Source organism: Nesoenas mayeri (genome assembly GCF_963082525.1).
Source record: "Nesoenas mayeri genome assembly, chromosome: 3".
Lineage (NCBI taxonomy): Eukaryota > Metazoa > Chordata > Aves > Columbiformes > Columbidae > Nesoenas > Nesoenas mayeri.
The window spans coordinates 16,655,756-16,674,134 of NC_137544.1; the positions used below are offsets into that span (position 1 = coordinate 16,655,756).

Below are 18,379 nucleotides of genomic sequence, written 5' to 3' on the forward strand. Positions count from 1 at the left end.
ACACAATTTATCTAAACTGTTAAAAGCATGGGCTGTTTAGCGTGGGATAAGTGTTTCAATTCACTTAGTTTTCCGTCTTTGGCAATGACTCTGTACCAGATGTACTGGAGAAGGATGTAACAGCACGTGTTATGAGCTGTTAGGGAACAGCTTTCCCACAGATGGATCTTCTCAATGTGTCCTCTTCATCAACAGTCTCCTAAATGCAGCGTAAACTGTTCAGAGAAGGTACCCATGCACATGTGGGCATGGCTGCAGCACCTCCTGCCTGGTGAAGACCGTTTGTGTGCCCATTTGAGATAGGAATACATTGAGGTATGAATATATTGACCTTCTCTGTTAGCACTCCCTGGAATGGTGCTCCAAACGATCCCACGATATCGCAGCCGGTATCCGGCTGTTACCACAAACATGAGGGCAGCTGTTTTATGTAGGGTGATGGCAACTTGCTCACATAGCTAAGGTTGGAAAGATTCCAGTCTGTGTTTCCTGGTCCAAATTCTGACTGGGGCTGTGAATTGTATTTGAAGTTACTATATTTGGTTACTTTAATTAAAATATTTTTATGTATGAAGAGGAACTTAATTTGAAGAATAATTAAAAAAATAATAACAATGAAGTATATGGAGCCCTTCAACCATTAAGTCACTCCTCAGCTGTATCAAAAATTGTTATTAGTTAGCTGCTCACAAGCTTTTGTGAAGCATTTGATATCCATTGAAAACCAGCTTGTGATCAGCGCTGGGGTTGGAATCAATGAGTGCCACACATTATACAGGCTGGAGCCCTTTTTCAGACTTGGCAATGACTATGATTTAACAGTCACACAGCAAACTCCTCTCCAGGCCTGTTTGCTGTGCTTGCTCTAGTGATACTCTGTATGTTAGTCATCTCATTCTAGTGCCTTTTGACAGGAGATTTATTTCTGCTTTTATTCCCTTTGGGATGGTTGGAGCAATAACTGCAATAATGCCTGTAAACCCCTCTGATGCTGTTGTGGTCATTTTTAAATCCTGAAAGTAATATTTTTAAATATTGTTGGATCTTGTGTTTGTATCTTCTGGATTAAAACGTCATGCTTCTAGATAGGCTTAACCTTTCTATAAATAAAGCCATTCAAAAGAATGCTTATGAAATGGTTGAGTTGCCACATTTCCTTGCTGCTTTCGGGGCAGTAGACTGGATGTGAGATCATGGGAATTCACTGTTCTGCTTACGATGGCAGAGCTGGTTGGAGAAGGATGCCCTTGGTATTTGAATTGGTAGCTGAGCACTTGAAGAGAAGCTTCCTCTTTTAAAAAATATGGTGTGGCCTTCAACTTGGTGAGCTAAGCTGTTGCCCACCATGTTGTTGAGCTCTTTGCTGTTGGAGTAGCCAGCTGCAATGCGTACTGGCCCATCATTTACTTATTCTATAAGAAACTTTCCTGTGTCTTCTAAGTTGCCAAGTCTAGTGGCATTAGGCTTTTAGCCTTGAAACAAGGTGGAAGAAAAGAAGGATATTGGTGAGTTCAAAGCTGGGGGCAGTGGTAAAGTCACTGCTGTGGGTTTCTTCTTGAGGACTTTAGGGTGTCATCTTTGTCACCGATGTTCCTTCCCTGTGTCTCTTACCCGAGATGTGTATGTTCTGGTGAGGTCCCCCCACTCAGGGGAGAAGGTGCAGTGAGGTGAAGGCTGGTGATCATAAAGAAATGCTTGGGATAACAGGATGAAATGAAGGTGTCCTTCTCAAAAGAGAGAGGAGTGTAGAAATCTAGGAGGGGCTGGAAGGGAAGGAAATTCAGGAAAATGGTTTGGGAAGAGCTGAGTTGGCTCTTGAAGCCCATGGGAAATGGGTCTTGGACCATAGTGAAGATAATGAGGAAGGAATGCCAGAAAGATTATTAAACTTGGACAAAGATTAGTCAAGTATATGCTTGCTGTGGCTCCCATCCACTGACTGCTGTACAGTTGGACTCCGTACAGTTCTGCATTTTGTTTAAAATAATGACAGTTCATCTTTTATTTTCAATAAGCCATGACTACGGGCTCATTTTTCAGTTCGTAAATTTTACAGAAAAAATTTGGTTTGAGTGTTGCCAATATGTTTTTTCCACATCTATCTGATACCTGAATTAGTTCACAGATTTATGTCTAGCAGCAGTGTGTCTTAAGTCTTCAGTTATGTCTCAAGTAAAATTAAAAGCAAACAAATTTAGGAAGGGTAAGAGGAAATACAAACAAGTGCATTCTTGTTTCAGGGTTACAGGAACTAGGAGTGTCCTGTGTTTAATTTGTTACTTTAACAGAATCATCTTAGTCATCTTTACCAACTCAGTAAGTCTTGTTCTTACTACCCTTCCCATGTCTCTGTGGGGCATTTCCAGGAGGGTGTTTGTGTGCGTTGCAGTGGAGCAGGACTTCTGAAGTGCTCCTTGCCTACCAAATAAAAAAATATCTAATTTCTTTAGCAGACTTTTGAGTTTTCTTGCCATGAAACCGAGATTTTGTCTGGCTGTAGTGGCAGCTGCATCTTGCTCTTTGGCAGGACCTTCCCCTGGTTCTGGGCTGTGTTTTGCAAGCAGAGGTGGAAGGGGGCAGGAGGAGCAATGTTTGCAGCTGGGTTGTGCCTCTCGGGCAGACCTTGTGCTTGACATGTCCTGATGTCGGCAAGTCCCCAAGCAGCGCAGCGGTGGTACCACACCTCTCCTGATTCATGGCCCGCATACCACATGAAGCAACGTTTGCAATCCCACATATCAACATTGACCTTAATTGAGGGGTCTGCTCTAATGGAGTGTGTTGAAAGAATCTCAGGTTTAATTAAAAGAGTTGAGGACTAGACAGTGGAATGAGTTGGGGCTTTTTTCAGAATTTATTTTCCATACCTTCCTCTCTGGTGTTTCTGTATGTTTCATTACCAGACCATAAGTAATGAAAAGGGATGTTTCGGGGGTGTTTAGGGGTTTGCTTGCTGCGTGGCTCAGTGAACCAGCTCTGCAGCATGCAGCAGGCTAAGGATTCATGCACTGCCTGATGTGCAGCAGCTGGGCATGGAATGGGGGCAAAAAACCCACAATGTGATGGAAGTTGGTAGAAACTTACCTTTGCATATCACCCGAAACGCATGGTAATCGATTGCAGGTGCTCTCTACCTGTGGGTTGTAAACAGAAATCAGGAAATTGCAACTGTGCAGCCCTTCCCGTGTTGCTCAACGGCCAGGGAGCGGCAGCCGGGGAGGGAGAGCCTGGGGCGCTGCTGGGTGGCTGCTGCGGTAGGAGGCAGCCCTGTCACCCATCCGTCACTTTGCCAGGAGGTCTGATTTGGGCCAAGAAGGCTCTGAGGGTCATCTTTACTTCTGCAGCTCCCTCACTTCCAGTGTACACAAGCACCTGTGTGCATATATGCTGGTGGTTATTTCTCCCCACCCAACCCCTTGCAAAAGAAAAAGCAAGGTGCTTACCTTGGCCCAAACCATGCCTGTTCTTAAGGGCTTTCTTGGGCTTTAGAGGGATGTATTTGGGGATAACTGATGGTACTGAGTGTCAGGTTTAAAAAAATAAATCAGAAGCTATACCAGTGTAGACTTCAAGTTGGCGGTCTCAGCTTGTTGCACAAGAGCCAGTAAAACTCAGCTTACTAGTGGTGCTCCTTACTTAAAAGTCCAATAAAACACATGAGGTTACTTGGCTGGGTGGTGTAAGGTGGTGATCAGGGGCTCTGGAGAAGTGGAAGGCTGTCTTTGCTGGTGAAAGCCCACTTTGGTAGCTATCCTGTCTGGTTTAGAAGCACAACTGGAAATGGGGGGTAAAAAAAAGGAGTGGTGTGTTTTGTTTGTTTGTTTTTTAAATAAAGAATGACTGGATGAGCACTTCTACTTCTTGTAACAAAACACAGCTGACTCCTCATTTGATGCAGTAGAAAGAGTGAACACATCTGGCAGAGAAGGAAGATGGTGATATGGGGATAAGGGCCTTTATTTATGGCTGTAAATAGTAAATGAATTGATGAGCACTTGTGGTAGCAAAGGTGGTTGTCAGGTGTGCTGCTTGGTGGTGGGTGCTCTGGAGAGGAGGAGTGTGGGTGGGCGCTCCTGGCAAAGCGATGCCAATGAAGCAGCAGGAGGCTTTAGCAGCAAGAGTCCAATGCTGCTTGCAGCCAGCATTGTGCACTTGTTAATGGTGGAAGCATCAGCAGAATATTGACCTGAATTTGCATGCAGCTCCCCACAGGTGTTCAGGCTGTTTCTCTCTCTCCTCCGAACAAGTTTTCATGTTCTGAGTTGGGAAATCAAAGGAGTTTTGTGTACTGGTAAGGTATTGGGAAACCAGGATATCTAGAGGTGCCTAAAATGAGGTGCCTCAGTTATTTCTAATTGATTATGCTACACAGGCATCTGTTTTCTGGCTACTGTTGGGCAGAAAGGTAATAAATGCAGTCCTGTTCTGCAGTGAATTTGGTAGAAGTTTCCAAAATTAAATTATTTTCTTTCTCAGACTCAGATGGAGACCAGCAGGTGAGGAGGAGAGTGATTGACTCCTGAGAACTGGGGGCTTTCTCCCCCATTTATTTTCCAGGGGCAGCCAGGGAGGGCATTGGCTTTGCACAGCTGTGGCAGTAGAAGTGATGAGTTTGTTGCTCAAAAATTCCTATAAGAAGTGAACTAAATTGTTTGTTTGCATCTCTCAGATTGTGCCTCGTCTCGCACTATGATTGCTACTTGCCTACACAAAATGCACCTGAACAGAAATGTACAATAGTTACCCTAAAATTATAGCAAACTGTGGTCTTGCCATTGAATTAAGAGGCTCTGTTTTGTGTGTGTATTGGTGGAGAGTCTCTTGAAACTAAAATGTTCGTTTTTGTTCTTCCAGATGCAGTTGAGTCCATGCTTTCCAACTACGACATCCTCTCTCAGTCGAGCATCCAGCAACACTCACTGAAGAAGAGGGACCTCCAGCCAGAGACGCATGTAGAGAGGCTCTTAAGTTTTTCAGCCCTGCAGAGGTAATTAAATCATAAGCAACGAAATAGCATATTTTCCTTCAGTTTGTGATGAATAATGCACAGTTCCAAACCCAGTAATACTTATCTTGTTTCCTGTCATGACTGGCCAGTTCTTCTCAGTTAGTGATCTCCATGGTTATATGACTTCAGAGAGGCTCAGAGGAAACGGAAAAATAAGTTGCATTGTATTACTCTGCTGAAGTGGCAGTGATTTCAGATTTCTTTTGCTTTGCTCAGTACTTTAATGTAGATTACTTCCACTGATAGGGTTGAATCCCACACACTTCTTCTGGCAACATTGTTGTACTTCTTGACTGTCCTCTGGTTCTTGAAAATCTCTGCCTTCTGTTTGGGGAGTGTGTGTGGTGTGTTGCCCAAGAGATTTACTGTAGGTTTTTCATGGAGGTTTAATCCTTTTCATACTGAGTGTAAATGTCCCATTCAATAGAACACTTATTTTAATTGGTTTTTTTTAATGAGACAGGAAATAGAAGCACAGGTGAAAGGGGAAGGAGAAGTAGAAAAGAGCAGGCATGAAGGTTGTAGGGATTTTATTGTGAGTGTCAAAAAAGTGCCTTACAGGTATTTGAGTACTGAAATTGTGAATCTGAAATGGGGGAGCAGGGTGAGAAAGAATAATGCTTTGTATTAACAAGTGTAGGCTGTTTTTGTTCATCTGACATCTTTGTCTGCTGTGGTCTCATGTGCCTTCCTCATCTGTAATCCACAACTACAGCTGTCATGCAAGTTGTTGGGCATGTTTTTTTAATCTCTAAATGTTTGGAGGGGGTGATTTGTAAGTAGCAAATATAAAAGGTTAATGGGATCAAATGTCTGTCTGTCTCTGCTTTGCACTGCATCGTATGCCCTAACTTTATGGTGAGGTTGCAATACTGCCAGTGATAATTACAGAATAATTGTAGAGTGGCATAGCAAAAATCTTTGACCCAAAGCCCACATAAACCAAGAGTACATGAGGCTCCTTCCAGAGAAGGTTCTTTACTTACTTCTTGGGATAGTCTTCAGGTTTTGTGATGATATATCATAAAAATCTACAAAGTTCAGATGTCTGTTTATGGTCTTCTGACTGTATTATTTCAGAAAATAAGAACCTTAAGGTAATTTAATTTAAAATAGATGAACAAATTCCCTGGTCTGATTTTCGTCAAATAGTTACCAGTTACTGGTTTTGCTTTACTGCAAATGGAGAAGGTGCATCATGAGCAAACTGTGACTGTTTTGGATTTTGGGGTTTATTTTCTACTTTTTAAGTTAAACATTTTTGACTCAGAAAATATTTACAGTTATGAATTACACAGTATATGTTTTTGTAGCCTGCTTATCAGAATTAATGCCTTCTAAATTATTTTGGACTATCAATAAAGTGGAGGCTGGATGTATCTGTTATGTGTATACTTTGCTTAAAAGTAAATGGAAGTAAATTCTTTTACAGGCACTTTAAATTATACTTAACTGCAACTGCTGAACACTTTTCAGAGAAATTTCAAGCATTAATTGTGGATGGTGAAGGCAAGGAAAAGGAGTATCGTGTTCAATGGCAGGACTTTTTCACTGGACATGTCGTTGGTTAGTATGGACTAGACTGTGTGTCAGTGCTGAGAAATCACAGCTTTGCACGAGTCTCTTGGCCAAAGTAAATGGTGTATTGTCCTCATTTTTATCAAATAAACAAGTACACTTAATTCTCATGCCCCTTAGGTTTTCTGGTTTTGTTTTTGTGGAATTCTTGTGGTGGGTTTTGGGGGATTTTTTTTTTTGGTTTGATGGCTGTTGGGGTTTTTTTGAGCTGTTGCACCAAGGTTCTGAGATAGGACTCTTCTGTTTAATTTGGCAGAACACAAAGGTATAATTTACTCAAGCAGCAGCTTGTGACGTTTGGGGTTTTTTTTGTTGTTTAAATAATGATGGTGGCTTTAATTCCAACTGGAATGTAGGACTTGAATGTTCCTTGTCCCAGAACACACAGCTCAGATATTATAGTTAGTGGTGATACAGTATTGCCCAAATTGTTGTATTAAAAGACTTTTAGATGGTTGTTTGCAGAGTACTTTTCTGTAAAGAAGGGATCTCTTGCTCCACTTTAGTCCAACACTGATGCTTTTGCTAAGTTGTTCTGAATTTTACACAGCCTTTGTGATGTGATGAAAGTCTTTTCCACTGGAATGCAACACCTTCTGCAAAATCATCAATGAATTCTGAGGCTTGATGACTATGACCATTGAGAAGTTAAGGTGGGGGGAGTGCTAGTTCATTTCACTTTTTCTTTGCATGGGACAGTATAGTGTTCTTAGGGACTGAGGAAGGTAATCTAGCTTGAAGATTAAAAGCAGTTAAAAAGACCCCAAACAAACAGCATCTTTGTGGAAGTGGATGCAAATAAAGCTGAATTAATTTATTTTTCCTTGCTTATGTTAAAGGAGAGCATAATTCCAAGGTTGTGGCACATATTGGGAATGAGGACTTTACAGTAAGAATCAATACTGATGGAGAAGAATACAATATAGAGGTACGCTTTGCTGTTGAAAGCAATATTCAAACAATCATCTCTTTTCCCTGTGAGTATTTCTCTTTCTAGCTAGTCACATTGACAGCTCTGTAGCTCAGAATAGACTTGGTGGTGGTGGTTTTGGTGTGAGTAGGGAGGAGGGAGAGAAATGTGAAACCAATTTGACTTTCGCAAGTGTTGAGTTTTATTAGTGGATGACATTCTCTGATATTTGCATGTTTTAGATACATCATGGAGAAGGTATGCTTTAAACAGGCATGGGTTTTAGAAACAGAAATGGTATAACGTTAGTAATTAGTGTTGATCATATCCTCTAGAATAACAAACTGTGCTGCCATCTGAGCAGAGCTGAGGTCTGTTGAGCTTTCTGAAATTTTGGCTGTGTTATGTCTTGGAATTTTTCCCATTCTTAGAGCTTTATTTCAAAATCTGGTATTTTTTCCTGCTTCCTTGTTTCTGTTTTTCACTGTTTTCATTGCTTGTGTTATCTTAACTATTGGTTTAAAAGAAATATTCAGCAGGTATATAATTAGAGACTATCCTAATGAGTTGTTCAGTGCAGTATATTCCCAGACACAAGCTGTATTAGAATAGCTGAATAATAGTAATTACAGCTGAGTGTTATATGGATATTGCAATTGTCTTCAAACCCAAGAATATGCAGAATTATGGGTAAACCGGAGAAATCCAGTCATGGTAAAGTATGAAAACTGTGGTTGGAATACCCAAACTGCAGTGCTTGTGTTTTGCCTTAAGAGCACATAGTAGCCATTTGGTTGTGGTTTAAAGCATTTTTGTGTTTGTGGTCTGAAGCAATGTAAGCACATCTCAGTTCCCCAGGCCGCCAGCCCCTTAACTCCTCACTGATTGTGTCTGTACAGCTAAAGAAGGACGGGCAGTGACTCGGAGGCTCCAGCTTGCCCACACTGCTGAGCTGTTGGCATCCCAGGGTCAGCTTTGGCCCCACACTAGCCCTGGATGAGATAATGCCCGTGTGCAGGCAGAGACCGTGTGTGCCGTAGACCATTCCCAAAAGGCAGCACGGACAAAGCCTCTCGATCATTGACTTCCTTTGCTTTCACGGTCCTCTTGCAAGGTTCAGAAAGGCTGTGGACCTTCGTATAAACCCCTGGTTCCTCATGCCTTGACCTAGGATGCGAAACATGTGCCCTCAGTTTCCCAGTGTAGACACAAGGCTGCAGGGCCAGCACAGCCTTTGCATTGCAGGACCTTTTTGGCGTGAACAAAAAGCACAGTACGCTAAATAATAGCATTGGTTTAAAAAAAAAAAAATCATCAGTATGCACCTTCTATGGGAATTCGGAAAACTGTGTGACTTCGTGGTTTTCTTGTTTTCTTTGCTTTTGGAGAAATTTTCATGCTTATAAGTGACTTGTGTAGCTGTTGAATGTTGAAGAGCCTGCCTTCTGCTGTGAAGACTGCATTCTGCTGTGCACTTAGATGTCGTGTGTTACCTGCCAGCTCCTATGCATTTGTTAGCATCGCCTAAGCATCTCCTCCCTGGCTGTGCCTGTCTTCAGACTCTTATGGAGGGAGTGGAGAAGCCTGAGGTGCTTCCTCCCCTTGCTCGTGGTCTGGAAAGGAAGAAAAATTCTGTCTCTTCTACAGCCTTGTCAGGTGGCGGCTGCTGCTCTGTTGAGATGATTTTAGTTTTTTGGATGCCTGTGCAGCATGAAAGAATTGAAATCAGTTGGCTTTCTCAGGGATGTTGTTGTATCAGTATTGCTGTGGGTGAAATTATTGTGGTCTAAGGTATTCGTGTGTGTGTACACATAAAACTGGAGATTTGGTGGTAATAAATATAATTTTTTACTTATATAGACTTAGGTCTTTGCATTCACTGTGTTCCTATCTAATTGCGTTTCTGTTCTTGTGCTGTCAGCCACTGTGGAGATTTGTAGATGATGTGAAAGATGAAAGACTACTAGTCTACAGATCTGAAGATATTAAAGATGTCTCACGATTGCAGTCCCCCAAAGTGTGTGGTTATTTAAAGCTGAATGAAGAAGAACTGTTGCCAAAAGGACTGGAAGAGAGGACACAAAATGAAGGTGAGTGTTGTCTGTACTTAGGGAGAGCAGTATATTTGAAATGAATAATGTTGATTGGAAGAGACCCTCAAGGTCATCAAGTCCAACAGTTAACCCAACACTGGCACTAAACCATGTCCCTGAGAACCTTATCTACACGTCTTTTAAACCTCTCTGGGGATGGTGACTATGCCACTTCCCTGGGCAGCCTGTACCAATGCCTCTCAACTCTTTCTGTGAACAGTTTTTTCCTTAATATCCAATCTGAACCTTCCCTGGCAAAGCTTGAGGCCATTTTCTCTCATTCTATCACTTGCTACTTGGGAAAAGAGACCAACACCCTCCATGCTACAACCTCCTTTCAGGTAGTTGTAGACAGCAATAAGGTCTCCCCTCAAGCTTCTTTTCTCCAGCCTAAACAGCCCCAAGTTCCTTCAGCTGCTCTTCATAAGACTTGTGCTCCAGACCCTTCACCAGCTTCATTGCCCTTCTCTGAACTTGAATAACTGTTGAATAACTCAATTTCGCTACTATACATTCCTTTCTTTACAGTAAGTTTGAGGACCGTTATGAAGACAAAATTTAAGAATAGTTATTATAAAAAAATACAACAACAAAGCCACAAAACTAAACATCTCCATTCTCCCCCCAAAAATTCAACTAAACTCATGTTCATGTTTTAAATAAGGATATAAGACACAGCAGTGGCAGTTTTACAGAATGTGTATTTAATTATATTTAAAATGTTCACATTAGCAAGCGTCCATCGGAAGAAAAGAGCCGTTATAGAGAACTCCAAAAACACGTGCAAGATGTTGGTAGTGGCAGATCATCGTTTTTTCAAGTATATGGGCCGTGGGGAAGAAAGTACTACTATAAACTATTTGGTAAGTAAATATACTATGTTACAATTTACTGGAGTAAGTGAAGTAAAAAAAAAAGAGTGATTGAGTACTTAAAACAACAGATTATACTACTTTTCTACAACATATGTATTTACTTCATGGTTGTGTATGCTTTTAACCTGGAGAAGTGTTAAATCATGCTTTAAAAATATTTTTCTAATGGTGATACTGTAGTTAAGTAGTCTTCAAGTTTCATTTATAAACCAGTCCCTTCCCTTCATGCACTTCTTGTGGCTGTGCTATTTTCTGCCTAAGAAATTTGTTTCTTTCAGTCAGAGCTTTAGAATCTCCTGGATTTTGAATTCTACTCCAAATGATCCAAGCATCTTTAAAGTTCAAGCGTTTTTAAAGCTCATGTGAGAAGCAAAAGCAACTTGTATAGGGTTTTGGGTTTGTGTGGGGTTGGTTTGTTTGTTTTCCCCAAATTCTTCCAGGATTCTCTGTCCAGAACAATAAAATTGAAGCAGGCGCTGTAACCAATTTGTTTGGTTGTACATGGGTGTTGCATTAACTCTGGCAGGCAGCTCAGCCCCACACAGCTACTCGCCCACTCCTCCCCGGTGGGCTGGAGGAGAGAATCAGGAGGGTAAAGGTGAGACAGCTCACAGGCTGAAGTGAAAACAGTTTAATAGGTAAAGCCAACTAAGGAATTAATTCCCTGCTTCCCATGAGCAGGCAGGTGTTCAGCCATCCTCAGGAAAGCAGGGCTCTATCACATGTACTGGTTACAAGCCAAAACCAGTACAATGGGGTTCTCTACCTGACAAGTTTTTATGAAATAAAACACCTGCCCACAGCCTTTCAGCAGCAGTGGAGACTGTAGGTTTGGAGATTCAAGATAAAACCAAATGAAACTGATTTTTGAGGCCTGTTGTTTATCAAGAGTCTTTTTCTGAGCTTGAATCTTTGACATGCCAATCACTCCCTTCTGCCTTTGGCTTTTTGACCTTTCTGTCCCCAGAAATGTTTACACTCCCCAGGTAACAGACCCTCAATTCCTGCGTTAGCAGAGATGCTCTTATCTCTGCATGTGACACATGACTCTTCCAGGCTCACCTACCCTTGTGTTTCCTGGGTAGATGTGTACTGTAAACAGCACAGTGCCTGGAAAACTAAAGCATAAACTACTACCCAGGGGTTCTGAATGTCACTTTCCATTGTGAGCAAGTTTGATGGTTTATATTTAGCAGAAGGTGATTTTTAAGAAGATGAGAACAGCTTGAAAAGGGAGGTGTTGATAGTGGGCACTGAAGAGAGACACTCTGGAACCTTGTGGTTGAACTATAATGAGGAAAATAATAGGTTTTTGGCTGCAAGAGGGAAGCAGGCTCGGGGTCAGTTAAGCTAGTTAAGCATCAGTAAAAACAACTCCCTCCTCTGCCCTTCCCCTCAAAGGAACCTGGAAAACTAGTGTATGAACAAAGCATTTCCCAAAATGTCTTGTTCTTAATATTACCATTCTTCTACTACACAAATGAAAGTGATAAATGGGAAAGTTTGTACTGCTTTTTTATGACGGAAAATTTTCAGAGATATTTGATAACTCTCTTTGGATCCGCGTGCTGTTGTTTTTGGATCGGTGAGTACGTCTGTTATGTTGTGTGAGGTTCATTTTTAATTTGAAGTGAATGTTTCTAGATAAGTATGTTTCAGCTTCTCTGAGTGTCTTGAACTTAATTACATGAAAGCTCGGAACTAAATAGCTTATTTTTGTTTCTACATAGATTGAATTGATAGACAGAGTAGATGACATCTACCGAAATACTTCCTGGGACAATGGAGCCTTCAATGGGTACGGCATACAGATAGAGCAGGTATTTGCTGAACTATGCAAAGCATTTTTAATTTAAAGGATAAGAACATGTTTTGGATGTTAGGGTTTCTGATTATTTTGTCTGGATTAGAGCTAAAATAATAAAATCCCACATTATTAACTCTAACGAGGAACATGGTGAAATAGCATCTTTCCAGAGGTGGTGGTAATGATATGACACAGTATGCCCATTTTCAGTTCATTGCAGCTTTTGAGATGGGAGTTTGCAGGAAGAATCTTTCTATATTTAACTTCAATTTAAAGGTGTTTTTTTCCAGAATGTGAGCAATTCTTGTTTCTCTCAGACATACTGTTATGCACATATTTAATGTGTGTGTCTGTGACTGGTGCTTAGCTTACAAAGCCTGAGTGGACCCCGAACACAGATGAAAAAAGCACAAATCCTGCCTGATAAGCTTTAATAACTCCCCTTAGACATCACAATGTCATGATAGTGTAGAGATGCGTATAGGGTGACCACAGGAGGTGCAGTGACTACAGTTTATATGATGGCTCCTCAAAGTTAGTGCACAGAATCCGGGAAAGGTCATTAAAAGGAAGAGGAATCCTTTGGCTTGAAGTACTGCAAGAGCTGTGATGTGGAGCACTGGGTCTCATGGTACAAGCTAGAGGCCCTTTCCTGGAAAAAGGTCTGCAGGAACAAGGACAGAGGATTATTTGGGCAGGGAGGGCAAAGAAGACGATGCACTAGTTCTAGGTTACTGGAAAAGTAACAATCCTTTAAAATATGTTTTGGTTAGCTGGAACTCTGAAATGGTTTGATGTTGTCTATATAAGGAGTAAATCCTGGTTGTGTTTGGGTAGTCTTTTTTGGTGGAGTAACATGCATCTCAAAACAGAGTATTACATAGAAAACTGCTGATGTTGCTCTGTAAAATGGGTTGTGTAGTTGCGTGTGTGTAGTCAGTGTATCTTAACTAGCAAAGACTGAAAAGTTAATATTGGAAGCATGCTGAGTCTGAATTTTTCTTCTTGCAGATCTGTTGAGACATTTAAGATTACATTGAAAGCTTTTCTGTAGCTGTAAAATTGATCAAAATTTATCTACACTGTTGTTGCCCTTTTTGAAATGTAGATTCTCATCCACAATGAGCCACATGCTGTAAAACCTGGAGAAAAGCATTACAATATGGCAAAAAGTTACCCAGATGATAAGAAAGATGCCTGGGATGTGAAAATGCTGCTAGAGGTAGGTTGTAACCCTTGAAAAATTGCGGGTGTTAAGAGAATTACTCATTCTGCTGCTCTGTAGTAACAGATGAAACTCCTCTGCTTCCTTTGCATGACGTGTAGATGTTATACAAAGTCAAACTGGCTGATATTCCCTGTAACCCATAGTAAAGGGCTCCATTGCGTAACTACAGAGCACACACCGATTAGAATTATTAATATGTGGCCTGAGTCAGAAAGGCAGTTCTGATATGTCTGACCCTGAGACTGGCTGCCTGGTGACCTCATCAAATTATAGCACTTGGTTTTCCCCTCTCTGTGAAAAGGGGAGATGAATAGCCAAGTTATGTAAATGAATGCATACAGTGTACTCGAGTATTCATTTAATTTTCTACAGCTCTGTAGGACAGCTAACCAGCTGCATTTTGTGACTTAACCAGATCTAGAAGATGCTTATCTGGCTCATTAGATAGACATTCTTATTTATAGACTTGTAACATGCACTGTGAAGTGTCTTAGAAAGATTTGACCTTTTTTTTTTTTTTTTTTTTTCTTTAAAGCAATTTAGCTTTGATATTGCGGAGAAAGCAGCTCACGTGTGCCTTGCTCATCTCTTCACGTATCAAGATTTTGACATGGGAACACTTGGACTGGCCTATGTTGGCTCTCCTAGACCTAACAGCCATGGTGGCATTTGTCCTAAAGGCAAGCCTTCTTTTTCTTCTGTCTCCGTTGTGGGTTGAAAGCTAATTTTTGTTACTTGTGTTTAATCATCTTCTCCAGCTTTCATGGACCATGATGTGTTTTTGCCTAGACTCTAGTCTTTGTTTTTTGGATAGAATAGATGGGCATTTTCTTGGCTGGAGCTGGAAAAAGAAGGGAGGGAAGGATCAAAGTCACTAAGCTCTCTGGTGTGAACAAGCTGGCTGAAGCAAGCCCTAGACCAAGGGCTGCTTTGTGTGGGTGCATCTTGCAGCGGTTCTGGAATGGCACACGCTTTTTTCTTGGAAATTTCTTATGTCTTCCCCTTTATTGTGATATGTGAGCTGCTTGTGCTGAGCTTGGAAGATTCCCCACTCCAAACACTTGCAAATGGCAGGGTCTTACTGGTGAGCCTGTGAGAACAGTAAAGCTGTTTGTTTCCCCAAGCAAGGATTCTTCTCTCCCTTAAAAAGACATGAAACCCAGAAAAATATTTGTCAGTTTTTATTTTACTTTCTCACTTCTATAGCTTATTATAGTCAAATTGCAAAGAAGGACATCTATCTGAACAGTGGCTTAACCAGCACCAAGAACTATGGGAAGACCATCCTCACAAAGGTAGGAGAGTTTCCTCCTCTGCAGAGCATGAACTCTCTGTGTACGTGTGTGTGTGGTGCTGTTATGTGCCCCTGGACTGCTCATTCAGATTGCTCCTGTGTGCCTCTGGATTGTGACAAGCTCCCGTGTTTGCTCGGAAACAAACTGCTGGTTTCCCAATGGAGTCACATCCCTGGGGACAAGGATGTGGGTTACAAAACCATTGTTTTTGTTCTTGCTGGCAAGGGGAGTTGCCACTGAATGGAACTCAAGGTTGAATTCACTGCACAACGGGAATGGGGAAACATAGCTAGTGTCTAGTAGGAGCTGTAGTTGTCCACATATAAACAGGATTTTGATATCTAAAGATGAGTTTAACTGTACTTTGCTTGAAAAGCAAAACAAAAGAAAACCAACCTCATCAGACAAACCAAAAACAAACCCTTGAACAGAACAAGCAGTATTATACAACAAGTAGCCTTATAGTAAGAATAAAATTACTCTGCTGCCTCAAATAAGAAAAAAAGTAATGTGTTTGCTATTACATACACCTCCAACATGTGGATGGATGATTGCGTATGCTTGGTCTGTTTCAATTGCAAGATAAAGCAGGGAAAGTAGGAGATTTAGTTTAAGCCTTTTAATGGAATTCATCTGCCCTGATTTTTCTGTGTGTCCTGAATAAGCAGAGCAGAGAACAGTATAACAGACAGGGCTTATTACTGCTAATACTAAGTTTAATGTAAATTGATGCTGTCTGGACTTTTTTTTTTTTCATGCTTGATGAGATAGTAAATACATAAGGGCCTGAATATGAGCTTTGTCTCAATAGATACCAAGGCAGTGCATGTGTTTGCATCTACTAAATCTTTGCAGTTGGGCATATTTCTCTTTTGCTGACTTCTGCTGACTTCTCAGCTGTGCTTTTCTGTAGCCTGACAATAAAGGGAATTCATAATTGATGTGTGGGCTAAAACTTGGCACAGAAGCTGTCAAGAAGCTAGGAAAAAAGACAGTGAAGCTTTGTGTAGAGAGATGTTGACAAAGAACTCAAGCCGTTGCCATGCTATTTGCATTTGTTGTTCAGTCTCCAAGCTGGAGTTCTGCCTTGGATTACAAAAGAAATGGAATTTGCTGTCTTCCAGTGGCAGGCGCAGAGCTTGGGATGAGGCAGCGGGAGCATTACAGATTGATTTCACAGGGAAAGTGCTGCGTGATGTCCACTTGGGTTTAAACAAAGAAACAACCTTAAACCCCTTCCCCAAGTTAAACATGGTGAAGCGCAGAAGTGCTTCTCGGCGGCTCTCCTGTCTCTGGCTCTCACATTGGCTGTGCCTGCACTGGGCACCGCTGCTGCTCCTTGCAGTTCTTGGTTCTTCCCTTGCACAGCACCAGAAAAGACAGTTGGCTCATCAAACTTCATTCTCTCTGTCATGAACTGCTCAGTTGCTTGTGGTTAACTTTTATTCCAGTTTTATTTGTGGCTGTTGCCTTGTGAGTGCGACAGCAGCTGCTGAGCAAGGCACTGTGGGCAGGCACGCAGTGAGGCAAAGCCTGTTCAGGATCCACAGCACAGAGAGTCCCATCTTGCATTATGAGGTTGGAAATCCATCCCTGTTGGGCCACAGTTGTACATGTCTTTCCTAGTAATAATGCAACAGAAGAGCTTAGTCAGCACTCTAATGTCATCATCCATTTAGAAGAAATAATTCTAGTGGTAAGATATGGTAAACAAGAGATTGGCTAATTGTAGTTGCTTGGTTTTGTTTGGGTTGGTTTTTGTTTCAACTTTTTATGCCTTCCAGCTATTTAAAAGCAAATTTTGATATTTTAGGTATCTACATTGTATTGAAAACAGGATTGAATCAGTATTCTGAGACAGCATTTTGCCTTCAGCAGCGGTTTAGCATTCAGACCTAGTCCTGAAACTTGCCTTTGGTAAAGGGCTGTGATTTGATTTGCCTTCAGTTCCTTACTTCTTTAAAAAAAAAAAATTGTTCATAGGGAAATCCCTTTCCATCTCAGTGTATCTTAGAATTGCTGGTGGCCTGGAAGTAGCTGGGATCTCCTGTCCTGTCATCCTTGGTCTAACTGTTTTCATCATTGCTTTTTTCGTGTTCCTAAAAGGAGGCTGACCTGGTTACAACACATGAACTCGGACATAACTTTGGAGCAGAGCATGATCCTGATAGTCTGCCGGAATGTGCCCCCACTGAAGACCAGGGAGGGAAATACGTTATGTATCCCATTGCTGTCAGTGGAGATCATGAAAACAACAAGGTATAGTTACATAGTTTTCCATCCAGGTTTCTGCTGTGGTCAGTGACCCTTTGCATGGAAAGTCTATTTAGTTAATCATTCCTGTAGCTTGAAACGATCAGGAATGTAATGGATTAGCCATAAGAAGAAAACATAACTGGCATGCTGTTGGGTTCTCTGCAAGATAAACTCATATTTGAATTCTGCTTGTCACCTGGAGTTCATGGCATGTCCAGGTGCTTTTTTAATTACTTGTTGTAATGAGCTCTGGCCACACATTTGTTAAAGCAAGTCATCAGCAAGAGCCAAATACATGTTGTTCAGTACCAGGCAGTGTTGGGGTGGTTGGGAGCTGTTCCAGTTGGGGAGGGACTGCCAGGTGCCATGGCTGTGGTGCTCCCAGCAGCTGGCACTAGGTACTTGGGGTTGTGCTTATTCTGATGAGAAATTGAGATCATCAGGGGTATGACTGGTGTGCAGGCTGGTCTGACTTGTGGTTCCTGCCTGGCCCTGCTGCCGAGCAGCAGTGTGGGCTCTCCCCATTGCTACAACTTCTCAGCCCTTCCCGGGGACGTTTGCTGCTGCTCCTGGGGCTGTGGGAAAGCTGCAGTTGGCTCTGTGACCCTGAACCAGACTGCATGTGCGTGTCCCTGCGTTGTCACCTCGTACTGTCCTTTATGGACCCAATCATTACTTTCCCATCTTAGAATTTTTTCCAGGGTATCGAAGCTGGCAGTACAGAGGGAATGACTGATTTCTGAGACACCAGAATTTGGAGGTGAAAGGAGGTTGAGACTGTTTTAGGTGCCTTGTTGGCAGAAAGGCTCATTCCTCAGTGCTGCTCTTTCCTCTCGTGATTCTCTAGATGTTCTCAAGCTGCAGCAAAAAATCCATCCATAGGACCATAGAGATCAAGGCCCAGGAGTGCTTCAAAGAGCGCAACAACAAAGTGTGCGGGAACTCCAGGGTGGATGAAGGGGAGGAATGCGATCCTGGCCTCTTGTACCAGCAGGCTGATCCCTGCTGCTCCGCAGACTGTAAGCTGAAAGATGGTGCCAAGTGCAGGTAAGGGGACGCGAGCTGCAACTTCTCTTACACAAGAGAGAAAAATGGGGCAGGCTGAAAGCTCCTATTGCCACCTGCAGTGTCACAGACCTACCTGTTCCTTGGCCTTAAGGCTAAACATGGGAGCTCAGGACAGTAAAGGATTTCAGCAAAGGCTGCTATGTGCATGCGCTGTGTGCATACATTAACTTTTATAGCATTCTGTTACTTTTTCTGGGAGGTGCCAAGAGCTACAGGATTGAAAGTGGTGGTTGTTTTTATATTTAAGAGCACAAGGACGCA

The 18,379-nt window shown here is 41.9% G+C and overlaps 1 protein-coding gene across 2 annotated transcripts in view; it reads left to right on the top strand.

The window, feature by feature from the left end:
• Positions 1–18,379, top strand: part of ADAM17 (ADAM metallopeptidase domain 17) — a 35,832-nt gene that overhangs the window by 7,556 nt on the left and 9,897 nt on the right. The window contains exons 2-12 of one of the 2 annotated variants that reach the window (XM_080341827.1): positions 4,855–4,987; positions 6,441–6,574; positions 7,426–7,514; positions 9,418–9,586; positions 10,322–10,452; positions 12,195–12,284; positions 13,380–13,493; positions 14,035–14,179; positions 14,706–14,794; positions 16,901–17,053; positions 17,898–18,097. In XM_080341827.1, coding sequence (XP_080197953.1) covers positions 4,855–4,987; positions 6,441–6,574; positions 7,426–7,514; positions 9,418–9,586; positions 10,322–10,452; positions 12,195–12,284; positions 13,380–13,493; positions 14,035–14,179; positions 14,706–14,794; positions 16,901–17,053; positions 17,898–18,097 — 1,447 coding nt within the window. Of the gene's footprint in view, positions 1–4,854; positions 4,988–6,440; positions 6,575–7,425; positions 7,515–9,417; positions 9,587–10,321; positions 10,453–12,194; positions 12,285–13,379; positions 13,494–14,034; positions 14,180–14,705; positions 14,795–16,900; positions 17,054–17,897; positions 18,098–18,379 lie in introns of those variants that run through there. The other variant, XM_080341828.1, reaches the window with a different exon arrangement.